At 41.5% G+C, this 12,434-nt stretch overlaps 1 protein-coding gene across 1 annotated transcript; it reads right to left on the bottom strand.

Annotated features, from left to right (window-relative positions):
- Positions 1-3,992: 3,992 nt before the first annotated feature.
- Positions 3,993-12,199, bottom strand: ndufb2 (NADH:ubiquinone oxidoreductase subunit B2). The gene is made up of 4 exons (XM_060839861.1): positions 12,059-12,199; positions 7,668-7,812; positions 5,098-5,194; positions 3,993-4,094 (listed from the first exon to the last, which is right to left on the bottom strand). The coding sequence occupies exons 1-3, from the start codon at positions 12,145-12,147 to the stop codon at positions 5,120-5,122; spliced, it is 309 nt and encodes a 102-aa protein (XP_060695844.1). The 5' UTR covers positions 12,148-12,199; the 3' UTR covers positions 3,993-4,094; positions 5,098-5,119.
- Positions 12,200-12,434: the final 235 nt, after the last annotated feature.

Genomic DNA, 12,434 nt, shown 5'->3' on the forward strand with positions numbered 1-12,434 from the left:
TCTACTTGCAAGGAACAACGAACCTGCACTCCAAGGTCTTTGTTCAGCAACATTCCAAAATGCAGCACCTCACATTTATCTAAATTAAACTCAGTCTGTCATTCCTTGGCCTATCTGTTCAAGATCCCGTTGTAATCTGAGCTAACCATCTTTGCTGTCCCCAACACCTCAAATTTTGGTGTCATCTGCATGCTTACTTACTATATCTCCTATGTTCACATCCAAATAATTTATATATATGTTGAAAAGTAGTGGACTCCGCACCAATCCTTGTGGCATTCCACTGGTCGCAGTCTGAAAAGCAAGCCTCCACCTCCACTCTGTCTTCTACCTTCAAGCCAGTTCTGTATCCAAATTGCTAGTTTGGTAATAAGGACATTTTTGATGTTATCATCTATTTCCCCACATTCTATATCTTCCACGCCCTTCTCCACCGTCAACACTGATACAAAATACTCGCTTAGTATCTCCACCTCCTGTGCCTCCACGCATAGGCTGCCTTGCTGATCTTTGAGGGGCCCTATTCTCTCCCTCATTACTCTTTTGTTCTTAAGGTATTATAAAAACCCTTTGGATTCTCCTTAACTCTGTATTTGACAAAGCTATCTCATGTCCCCAATTTGCCCTCCTGATTTGACTCTTAAGTATACTTGTACTATCTTTATTCTCTAATGATTCTCTATATCTCTCCTGTCTGTACCTGACATATGCTGCTTTTTCTTAACCAAAATCTCAATTTCTCTAGTCATCCAGCATTCCCTACACCTACCAGCCATTCCTTCCACACTAACAGAAATATACTGTCTCTGAACTCTTGTTATCTCATTGTTGAAGGGTTCCTATTTTCCAGCTGACCCTTTATCTGTGAACAGCTGCCTCCAGCTTTTAAAAGTTCATGCCTAATACCATCAAAATTAGCCTTCCTCCAATTTAGAACTTCAACTTTTAGACCCGGTCTATCCTTTTCTATCAGTATTTTAAAACTATAGTAGTTGGCTCCAAAGTGCTCCCCCACTGACACCTCAGTCACCTGTCCTGTCTTATTTCTCAACAGTTGGTCAAATTTTGCAACTTCTCTAGTAGGTACATCCACATACAGAAATTTTCTTGTACACAATTAAATTCCTCTCCATGTAAACCCTTAACACTGGCAGTCACAGTCTACGTTTGGAAAGTTAAAATAACCTACCGTAACCACCCTATTATTCTTACAGTTAGCTGAGATCTCCTTACAAATTTGATTCTCAATTTCCCACTGACTATTAGGGGGTCTATAATGCAATCCCAATAAGGAGATCATCCCTTCCGTATTTCTCAGTTCCACTCAAATAACTTGCCTAGATGCATTCCCAGGAATATCCTAAGTATCACAGTAATACTATCCCTTATAAAAAACACCATTCCCCCCCCCCCGCCCCCTTTTCTATCCTTCCTCGAGCATTTGTATCCTGGAATATTAAGCTGTCAGTCCTATCCATCCCTGAGCCACATTTCTGTAATTGCTATGATATTAATGGGCAGCACAGTGGTACAGTGGTTAGCACTGCTGCTTCACAGTGCCAGAGTGCAACTGTGTGGAGTTTGCACATTCTCCCCGTGTCTGCGTGGGTTTCCTCCGGGTGTTCCGGTTTCCTCCCACAGTCCAAAAATGTGCAGGTTAGGTGAATTGGCTATGCTAAATTGCCCGTAGTGTTAGGTAAATTAAGGGGAATGGGTCTGGGTGGGTGCGCTTCGGCGGGTCGGTGTGGACTTGTTGGGCCAAAGGGCCTGTTTCCACTAAGTAATCTAATCCCAGTCCCATGTTCCTAACCATGTCCTTGGTTCATCTGCCTTCCTCGTTAGGCCTCTTAAATTGAAGTAAATGCAGTTTAATTATCAGTCCTACCTTGTTCTCTCCTTTGTCCCTGACTGTTTGACTCACTCCTTTTCTCAACTGTACCAGTCTCAGAATGAACTCGTTCCTATCTCCCTGGGTCACCCACCCTACTACTTTAAATCCTGAGAAGATTTGTAGCTCAGGTTGAGGTTCTGGATGCAAGTTTGCACGCCGAGTTGAAAGGTTAGTTTTCATGAAAATGAAGCTTGCAGCTCAGCGAGCAAACTTGCATCCAGTTTAAATCCTCCTGAGCAGCTCTAACAAATCTCCGACAGTATATTAGTCCCTTTCCATTCAGGTGCAATCCATCCTTCTTGTACAGTTCACATCTACCCCACAAGCCATTCCAGTGATTCAAAAAAAAAATGCAAACCGTTCTCCCAGCTCCTCAGCCATGCATTCATCTGTTTTATCCTCCCATTCCCACCCAGACTAGCTCATAGCACCAGGAGTAATCCAATATTACTACCCTCGAGGACCTCCTTTTAAAAATTCCTACCTAACTTTCTGTATTCTCCCTTCAGAATCTCATCTTTTTCCCTTCCAATTTCATTGTTCATATTGGAACTAATGACCTCCTGTTGGTCCCTCTCCCCTTTGAGAGCATTCTACACTCCGAGATATCCTTGATCCTGGCACGAGGAAGGCAACACGCCATTCAGACCTTTCACTGCTGGCCGCAGAAACATCTGTCTGTGCCTCTGACTAAAGAGTCCCCTATCACAATTGATTGCTTGGAGCCGGACAAACCCTTCATTACGTTAGAGACTGTCTCAATACCTGAAACCTGGCTGTTCATGTTCTGGTCCATTCATAAATTCAATTGAATTCATTCCCAAGAATCCATCAGCCCATACACTTTCCAAAACAGGATACTTGTTTGAAATGGGGATAGCCGCAGAAGACTCCTGCACTACCTGCCTACCTCTCTTACGTTCCCTGGAGTTAACCCATCTATGTGACCGTATCTGTGACTTTTCTCCCTTCCTATCGCTGCCATCCATCACACCCCCGGCTCTTTTAAATTCCTCGTTGCCTCTAATTTGATCTGATAGGTTGTGCAACCAAAAGGCACTTCCTGCAGACATTATCCTCTGTAACATGCAAACTCTCCCTAAACTTCCACATCAGACAAGAGTATATTCTTCTACTAAAGGCCATCTTTGATCCTTCACAATCTCCTGATCCAGAAAATAGCACCATCTTTTGCTCTTTTAAAAAAAGTGTGCCAGGCTAACTTAGTACTTATGGTTTGTTTAAAATTTAATTGAGACATTTCAATACAACATAAGAAAGAATCCATTCTACTCACTACTGTAGACTTACAGCTAAGTTACATGTTAAAAACTATGCACTTATCTGTACCTGTGTTGTGAGCTCTCCCACACCAGGGTCCTCCAAGATCATTTGTGAATTTCACTATTTGTTAAGATTTCCTTGATGCACCCCAATGTCCAGAGATATATGAATTCAAACAGCAAAGGTAGTAACTGCACAGATTCACTACTGCGTCAGTTAGCAGTGTGGGTTTCTTTCAGTCTCCTCTCCTGACCATGCGTTGCCTTTTGTCTGTCCTTCTAAAGTGCCACTGTTTTGACTTTATTTTCCTCTAAAGTTCCACAACAATGCAACAGCATATAAAATAGTAAATGCTGCTCCTGGAATTCCAGGAAATTACCACCAACACCTAAATACCTCAAAAAAAAAGGAGGCAGCTCTTATATCCAGAATTTCTTCCCATCCTCCATCTTGGATTACCCAGAATGCACTTGAACAAATCCTTTTAACAGTGGACTTAATACAAATTGTACTGGTGTGAAATATGGTGATTAAGGCTAATCATATCTGTAGTCAACATTCTTCTTCCCCACTGTTCCAATCACAGTGTTTATCAGAACACACTAACTCTGGTACTGTACGTTGACTTGCTTGACAGTACAGAGGCACAGGGAGACTGAGGTCTGCAGATGCTGGAGATCAGAGTCGAGAGTGTGGTGCTGGAAAAGCGCAGGTCAGGCAGCATCCGATGAGCAGGAACATCGATGTTTCGGGCTGGAGCCGTTCATCAAGAATGAGAGACGGACAAATATTTGGATAGAAGACATTGCATAACAGATAATTGTCCAAATAATATATTTATTTCAATTTAATTTACAGTAGGTTTTTTTTAAAACCAAATGTCAGACGAACATCCCCAGAAATGACCACCAAGGAAACACTGGAACAAAAAAAGGTACAACACTATTGTTTAGCATCCAAGTATTCTTAAAATGAACAAGTATTTACAAGAAAAGAATTGTTGCCTAGTGACTATTTAACATGGAACGTGCATGCAGACTAGAAAGATTCAGACTTTGATTCTTAGCCTGGCTATTAGCTCAGTGCTACATTTTTTCTATGGTGAACCCGGAAAGAAATAAAAAGTCAAAACAAAAAAATTCATATTGACAGTAACTCTGCTCCACACTGGATGCAAATTTTGTGGTGGTGCTGATCAATAATCTTCAGTCACCATCTTAACTCAAGGCATGACAAATGGTCATTTGAGGGAGATACTGAAGAACTGCTGACTCCTACTGAACCAAAGCACCAAATCAGTTATCACAAACAGGGAGGCACCAAGACAGAATTTAAAGCAGTATCTTAAAAGTAGAAATGTCTCAATCTCCAAGGAATATATTAACACAGAAGGCCAGTCTCCAATGTTATATTTATATTTTTATATATTAAATGTATTAAGTGATCTGAGTTTACTGCAGGAAATGTTGAGGTAATAAAAATCAACCATGATATTACTGAACCAGAGCAAGGGCCCATAGTCATGTTTTTTTACATGAACGAAAATCAGATTTCTAGGAAGGCAGGTTGATCAGATTGACAAAAACAATGGAGTAGGAAAAAGTACTAATGACAACAAAAGAGCACGATCGTCATGTGCTCTGTGTGTAAGTTTCTGTGCTGGTCAATATTACGGGCAACAGTTCTAGCACAATTTCTCAAATCAGAATGGTGTTTCCTAGTTGCTTCTGACAATCTCTTACCAAGCCTTTGGTCATCTGCCCTGATACTACCTAATGTGGCTTGGTGTCAAATTTTTCTTATAACATTCCTGTGAAATATCTTGGGCAGTTTTATTGTGTTAAAGAAACTATGCAAACAAGTTGTTGCTAAAGATATTTCTCCACCTCTACAAATGTAGACTGTAGTTCTATGAAACTTACATTTCAACAAAGCTAGTTCAGGTTATTCCTCATCAATTGGAGGTATGCCCAGCTCCTCATCAGTCCATTTGGAGGGATCAGGATAAGGAAAATGACCCTGTTTTAAAAATATGTAGTTAATAAATAGGGAAGGAACTAGTAGCTTAAACATCAATACATCCAGAAATGTAAGGACTAATTTGTTACATGCTTAAATCTGTGAGAGAAATTATAAACTATGCTGTAGGTACTGAAACAAAATGTAATTTTTATTATGGTTAAGCCTTTCCAACATTTTTGCTGTATAGTTTTGCAGTGCATCCATTTACATTTTCTCTAGATAACAGTCTCAAGTGTTTATTTTTATTTGTGTACACATTTAATTTGTTTAGTTTATATGGATACAGGCAAAGATCTTCCACTCTGGTAAGGGCGAGACCAGGATGTACCCTGAAAGATGCACATTGGGATATCTTGGAAATCCCAACATAATGATTACCTGGTAATTGCGTGCGAAGTTTAAATTTCCAATGGTCAACACCTGGAAGTTTCCAAAAACGTCCTCGATTCTTAAGATAAAAGCTGGAGGCCTTGGAGTGTTGACTTATTGACCTTTATAGTTAGTCAGGAAAAGGTAGAGGAATTTAAAAGCCCCATAATTCCTGGCTAACTACAAATCTGGACCCCACCCACCAAACTAACAAATCTATTACCCCCTCACCACCCATACACAAACTCTCAATCCTGGACATTACCTTGTACCCTCCTGATACCTGCCTTTTCAAAAAAATTGCTTACCATACTACCTCCTCCTTCATCCACTTTCCTGCCATAATACCCTTTGCCAACCCACCCATTATACGACTGCCTCATCCACCCAGCTGCTACCTTGGTCCTTCAGCAACCCAGTCATCCACTATTCTATCCCCATGCTCATCAATCCACTTGTCACTCTACATTTCCCCTTACCCACTTACCTTACACATTTATCCTCTCAGCAGCTGTCCAATTGGCTTTGGGACCTTTAAACATTTTACTTACTTGTATATGCCAGCTATTGCTACAAAACAGGGTGTGGTTTCTGCAACTAATCCCTCCAATGCTGCCTGTCAGGTTATTAGATTGCATGTGTTGTGATAAACCCTGCATCACAAATCCAGCCAGGAAAATCCCAGGAAGTAAGTGAACAAACCTTTGTCTAACCGGGATTGAAATCCCTATTTCCAATCAGAATTGGAAAATCCAGGTCAATGTATTGACATTATTTCCACAAAAGTTCAAATGGGCTAGTGTGTTCAGTCAGAACACTTTTAGCAGTCACTTAATTCCTTAATAAGGCATCTTATTCCTGAATTTAAGTGGTTTTGAGCTACTTGAACCCAACTCTGATTCTTTCAGTTTTAGACTTTAGGGGGTAGGATCAAAATGAACTTTTAAGTCGAGCAAAAGGTAATCAATTTGTGAAATTCTGCACTATAAATCTACCAAGAAAATAAACACCACCATAACTAGGAAAATCTCTTGAAGCTCATTGAACTTCAATGTCCATTTCCTAACTGACATGGTGTATTGATTTCCTATTGCTTCTGTGCATCATGGCCTACACTTGTTCCTAGTACAGCAACGCTTTAATTTAAAAGTCAAAGTTTTCATCATTATTTAAAAAGTTCTCAATGACTTTGCTTCCTCTCTATTTCTGTAGGTCCTCTATCCTCACAAATCTACAGAGATCACTTCACTCCTCCATTCTAGCCTCTTGTTTCTTTCTACTTTTGGCAACCATATCCTCGGATCTCTACAATGTCTATCTTGCTGTCTTCAAGATAATCCGTAAAACTATCTCACTGGTCAAAGCTTTGATCATTTGTTCTTACCTCCTTACATGGCTCAGTGTAAAATACTGTTTGATACCACTGATGACAGAAGAAAAATAGCCTAAATGGAGAGAAACTATCTAAACTTTCATGGTCTTAAACAACTCAGTCAAATCTCTTATATTTTTCTGCTCCAAGTAAACCCCAGTTTTGCTAATTAAACCAAGTAATTAACAGCCTCATTCCTAGAATCACCAAGTTCCTCACATCCTTCCTAAAGGAATTTAATACTGCAACTGGAGCTGAACTAGTGTCTTATGTATGTTTAGAACGATTCCTTGTCTATGCCTCTATTTATAAATCCCAACATGTTTTATTAACTGCTGTACTAATATTGAAGGTTCCAAGACAGATAATGTGCATAAACATCTGTTTTTGAAATTTAAAATCATTTTTCGCTGGATTGTCACTCTTAATGTATACCGCAAACATTTTGTGGTGCTTTTCCTTACACATTAATTTGACAAACACCACCTCATATCTTTGATTTTCCTTAAATTGTTAATGAAATTCTGCATTGCTGAGAAGTATAACCAGGAAACACAATGGAAGTTCTAAAACTAGCAAAGTACTTTTATTTATTTTTACAGAACCATCTTTTAAAATCATTTGATACGAATCCTAAAAGCAAAGCAAATCATAAATCTTTACTCATTTTTAAACTGTAAAGTGAAAACTAAGATGCTACAAGAAATTCTGGAGATTCAAAGTACTCACAAGGACTGCATCAGGATCATGCCATAGATGCCAGAAAATCCAGAACCACATGAAACCACTAAGAAACTCAGCCTCCAGTACTTGATTTTTGGTCAATTGTGGATACTGTCGATATTGGGGCTCAATATGTGGCCCATCACCAGCTCTGCAAAAGAGGAGTTAAGATATGAATACGTCAGAAAATGTGACCAGATGCATGAGTAGTCATAATTTTAGAAATATTTTAACCTCTTTAGGGAGAAAATTGCCAAGGATACCTCAAATTTCACTATACCACTGGAGAACCTCAATGTCAACAAATGCAAAATCTCAAACTAATTAGAGTTAGCAAGAATAAGAAGGACCATTGAATGTGCATATATTTCAGACAATAGTTGGAAAGATTTTTAGGCCATTCAATCAATTCTGTCCTTCCTATCAAAAGAAAAACGTGTAGTTATTGGACAGAATTTAAAGGGACGAGAAAGGATTTTCAATGGAGGATTTTCACAGATGTAGAAACTTTAAACTCAGATGCTGCGTCTGACCCGGAATCTGACAACAAGGTGGGCACACTTCAATGTTACTGGAAAGAAAGGAAAGAACTCTGCTTTAAGCGGGTGACAGATCTATCAAATAACAGGGGTAGTGAAATGAAACTACATAATGTTTCTTTGCAAGTACCTGGATTCATTCATTCATTTACAAAGTCGGCCTAAGCTATCAGTTCTAAAATTAAGAAAGAAAATGGTCAAAAGGTTATAAGGGCCAATGGCTTCCTAATCATTGCCAAGTTACATTCTATTTCCTACAGCAGGAATGATTACACTTCAAAAATGCCTAATTGTGAAGCTCTTTGGGCAATCCTGAGACACTATATAAATGTACATTTCCTTTGCTTGCAATTTTTCAAAACGTTACTTGAAATTTATTAATTACAATATCAATTCACACTTAGGAAAAGTGCAATACACCTTAATTTCTTTCAATACAGTACAAGGTATTGAGATATCCCTATACTTCCAATTTTAGTTACACTTACAATATATACTCCACATCTCAAAGTCACTGGTATAAACAGCCAGAAGGAATTTTCAAAAGTTCCAGCTCAGTGGTGTGGCATGACAGGAGCTTACACCCATGTGGCAGCTGCCACAATGTTTGGCCATGCTTCAATCATAGTCTTGACCCTTTGTGCATTGAAATTCATGTCTCACAAACTTGATTGAGTTTTTTGAGGAAGTAACAAAGAGGAGTGATGAGGGCAGAGTGGTAGAGGTGATCTATACGGACTTCAGTAAGGCTTTCAACAAGGTTCCTCATGAGAGACTGATTAGCAAGGTTAGATCTCATGGTATACAGGGAGAACTAGCCATTTGGATACAGAACTGGCTCAAAGGTAGAAGGCAGAGGGTTGTGATGGTGGAGGGTTGTTTTTCAGACTGGAGGCCTGTGACCAGTGGAGTGTCACAAGGATCAGTGCTGGGTCCTCTACTTTTAGTAATTTACATAAATGATTTGGATGTGAGCATTAGAGGTACAGTTAGTAAGTTTGCAGATGACACCAAAATTGCAGGTGTGGTGGACAGCAAAGAGGGTAACCTCAGACTACAACAGGATCTTGATCAGATGGGCCAATGGGCTGAGAAGTGACAGATGGAGTTTAATTCAGATAAATATGAGGTGCTGTATTTTGAGAAAGCAAATCTTACCAGGACTTATACACTTAATGGTAAGGTCCTAGGGAGTGTTGCTGAACAAAGAGACCTTGAAGTGCAGGTTCATAGCTCCTTGGAAGTGGTGCCGCAGATAGATAGGATAATTCAGGCGGCGGTGTTTGGTATGCTTTCTTTTATTGGTCAGAGTATTGAGTACAGGAGTTGGGAGGTCATGTTGAGGCTGTACAGGACACTGGAATATTGCATGCAATTCTGGTCTCCTTCCTATCGGAAAGATGTTGTGAAACTTGAAAGGGTTCAGAAAGGATTTACAAGGATGTTGCCAGGGTGGAGGATTTGAGCTATAGGGAGAGTCTGAAAAGGCTGGGGCTGTTTTTCCTGGAGCATCGGAGGCTGAGGGGTGACCTTATAGAGGTTTACTAAACGATGAGGGACATGGCTAGGGTAAATAGGCAAAGTCTTTTCTCTGAGGTCAGGGAGTCCAGAACTAGAAGGCATAGGTTTAGGGTGAGAAGGGAAAGATATAAAAGTGATTTAAGGGGCAAGTTTTTCACACAGAGGGTGGTATGGGTATGGAATGAGCTGCCAGAGGAAGTGGTAGCGGCTGGTACAACTGCAACATTTAAAAGGCATTTGGATGGGTATATGAGTAGGAAGGGTTTGGAGGTATATGGGCCAGCTGCTGGCAGGTGGAACTAGACTGGGTTGGGATATCTGGTCGGCATGGACGGGTTGCACCGAAAGGTCCGTTTCCGTGCTCTATGACTCTATGACACTTTGAGCTGTTCAAGTCTGCACTCGGCTACAATCAGCTCTTTGCATTGGAAGAGCAACAAGTTTCAGGCAGACCAAAGAGTACAGAGAGTTGATTACTCTCCAGTTGATGTTTGTTTCGCAGAGTGTCTGTTATAATGTTTAGACTTGCTAAGAATGAACCTCAACAGAAAGGTCTGCATTTTTTCCTACAGCACTTTGCAAAGGCACATTTACAAGAATGTGTCTTCCCTACTGCAAGCTCCAAGATGATCGCATATCGTGTCACATAGTCATATAACACGGAAACAGACCCTCCAGTCCAAACCGAACATAATCCCAAACTAAACTAACCCCACCTTTTGGTTCCAGGCCGATATCCCTCCAAACCTACGTATTCACGTACTTATCCAAAAGTATTTTAAACAATTGTAATTGTACCCACGTCCACCACTTCCTCAGGACATTCGTTCCACATGCAAACCACCTTCTGCGTAAAACACTTGCCCCTCGTCTTTTTTTTTAAATTTCTCTTTTTGCCTGAAAATGTGTTGCTGGAAAAGGGCAGCAGGTCAGGCAGCATCCAAGGAGCAGGAGAATCGACGTTTTGGGCATAAGCCCTTCTTCCTGAAGAAGGGCTCATACCCGAAACGTCGATTCTCCTGCTCCTTGGATGCTGCCTGACCTGCTGCCCTTTTCCAGCAACACATTTTCAGCTCTGATCTCCAGCATCTGCAGTCCTCATTTTCTCCTTAAAAATTTGCCCCCTAGTCTTGAAACCTCCCCCCCCCCCCATCCTAGGGAGGAGACAACTATAATTAATTCTCTTTATACCTCATTATTTTATAAATTTTTACCAGGTTGCCTCTCAACCTCCTACAGTTGAGTTAAAAAAAAAGTCCCAACCGATCCAGCATATCTTTATAACTCAAACCTTCCCTAACCAGCAACATCCTGGTAAATCTCTTCTGGGTGGCACAGTGTTTAGCCCTGCTGCCTCATAGCGCCAGAGATCCAGGTTCAATTCCTGTCTGTGTGGAGTTTGCACATTCTCCCCGTGTCTGTATGGGTTTCCTCCAGGTGCTCTAGTTTCCTCCCACAGTCCAAAAATGTGCAGGTTAGGTGAATTGGCTATGCTAAATAGTGTTAGGTGACGGGGTAAATGTAGGGGAATGGGTCTGGGTGGGTTGCGCTTCGGCGGATCAGTGTAAACTTGTTGGGCCGGAGGGCCTGTTTCCACACTACGTAATCTAATCTAAAACCACTGTCTACTATGCCACCAATTTTGATGTTATCCACAAACCTACTTTCTCCATGCTCATCCAAATTTTTTATGTAAATGACAAAAAAAAGGAACCAGAACAAACCCCTGTGGAACACAGCTGGCAACAGACCTTGTCCAGTCCAAAAAAAAATCAACCTTCCACCACCAACCACTCTGTCTCCTGCCGTTATGTATTCAATTGTTGTTGAGACTCCAACGTTGCACGAAGCTGACCTGCTCAGCATTAACCAAGGTACATCTTGGAACTTGCCTGAATCTTTTGACAAGCCACTCTTCTAAATGGCTTTGAGAGTCTCCCCATTCCTGGAGAAGGGATTATGCCCGAAACATCGACTCTCCTGCTCCTTGGATGCTGCCTGACCTGCTGCGCTTTTCCAGCAACTCATTTTTAAGCTCTGATCTCCAGCATCTGCAGTCCTCACTTTCTCCTAGTCTACCCAGATAACCATTCAACAGAATCTACTATCATTTTTTTTTCTCTGCAAAGTCACAAGAACATCTCATGCAGCCGACTGAAGTTGGGTCAGAAAAGTGTCTCCATTAGGACAGGTCTACAGCACGGTCCAACTGGGGGCAATGTCCTTCACAATACACAGGCAACTTCAGCAGACAGTGACCTTTCGCGATGGCATTCTGAGAACCTGCATTGCAGTTTGAAACAGCATCAGCATCTAATTAATGCAACGGCTGCTCACCTCCTGACCGAGGGCTTGCCAGGACTCCGACCCTGCAGAAACCGGGAACCACTCCTCAGCGCCGTCCCGACTGTCCTTACCCAGAACATGGCGCCTGTCGTCTCCAGGTACAACCGCTTCCACCCTCCAACAAGCTCTACACTCATTGGACAGCAGCTGCAAGAACAGCTTGCGGTGGGCGGGGCTTTTTCCCAGGTGGGCAGGACCAGACCAAACAAGTCTGGTGAGAGTGGCAGTGGATGGGCGTGACCTGGGCGGGAAGACTGAAAACGAAAGGGGCGGGGCTATGCCTTACAGGGGCGGGGCTGGCAGTGCAGGGGCAGATTCCGTTGTTGTTGGGTGCGACCTCATTGGGTGGAGCCACGCCTCATAGGTG

This window comes from Hemiscyllium ocellatum, chromosome 19, assembly GCF_020745735.1.
Source record: "Hemiscyllium ocellatum isolate sHemOce1 chromosome 19, sHemOce1.pat.X.cur, whole genome shotgun sequence".
Taxonomy (NCBI): Eukaryota; Metazoa; Chordata; class Chondrichthyes; order Orectolobiformes; family Hemiscylliidae; genus Hemiscyllium; species Hemiscyllium ocellatum.

Excerpts from the sequence above, each read along its gene's own strand:
- ndufb2 (XM_060839861.1), bottom strand. The coding sequence starts at position 12,147 with ATGTTCTGGGTAAGGACAGTCGGGACGGCGCTGAGGAGTGGTTCCCGG. Across the intron at positions 7,813-12,058 it reads GGCAAGCCCTCGGTCAGGAG|AGCTGGTGATGGGCCACATA; the intron begins GTGAGCAGCCGT and ends CCTCTTTTGCAG. Across the intron at positions 5,195-7,667 it reads ATGATCCTGATGCAGTCCTT|GGTCATTTTCCTTATCCTGA; the intron begins GTGAGTACTTTG and ends TTTTTAAAACAG.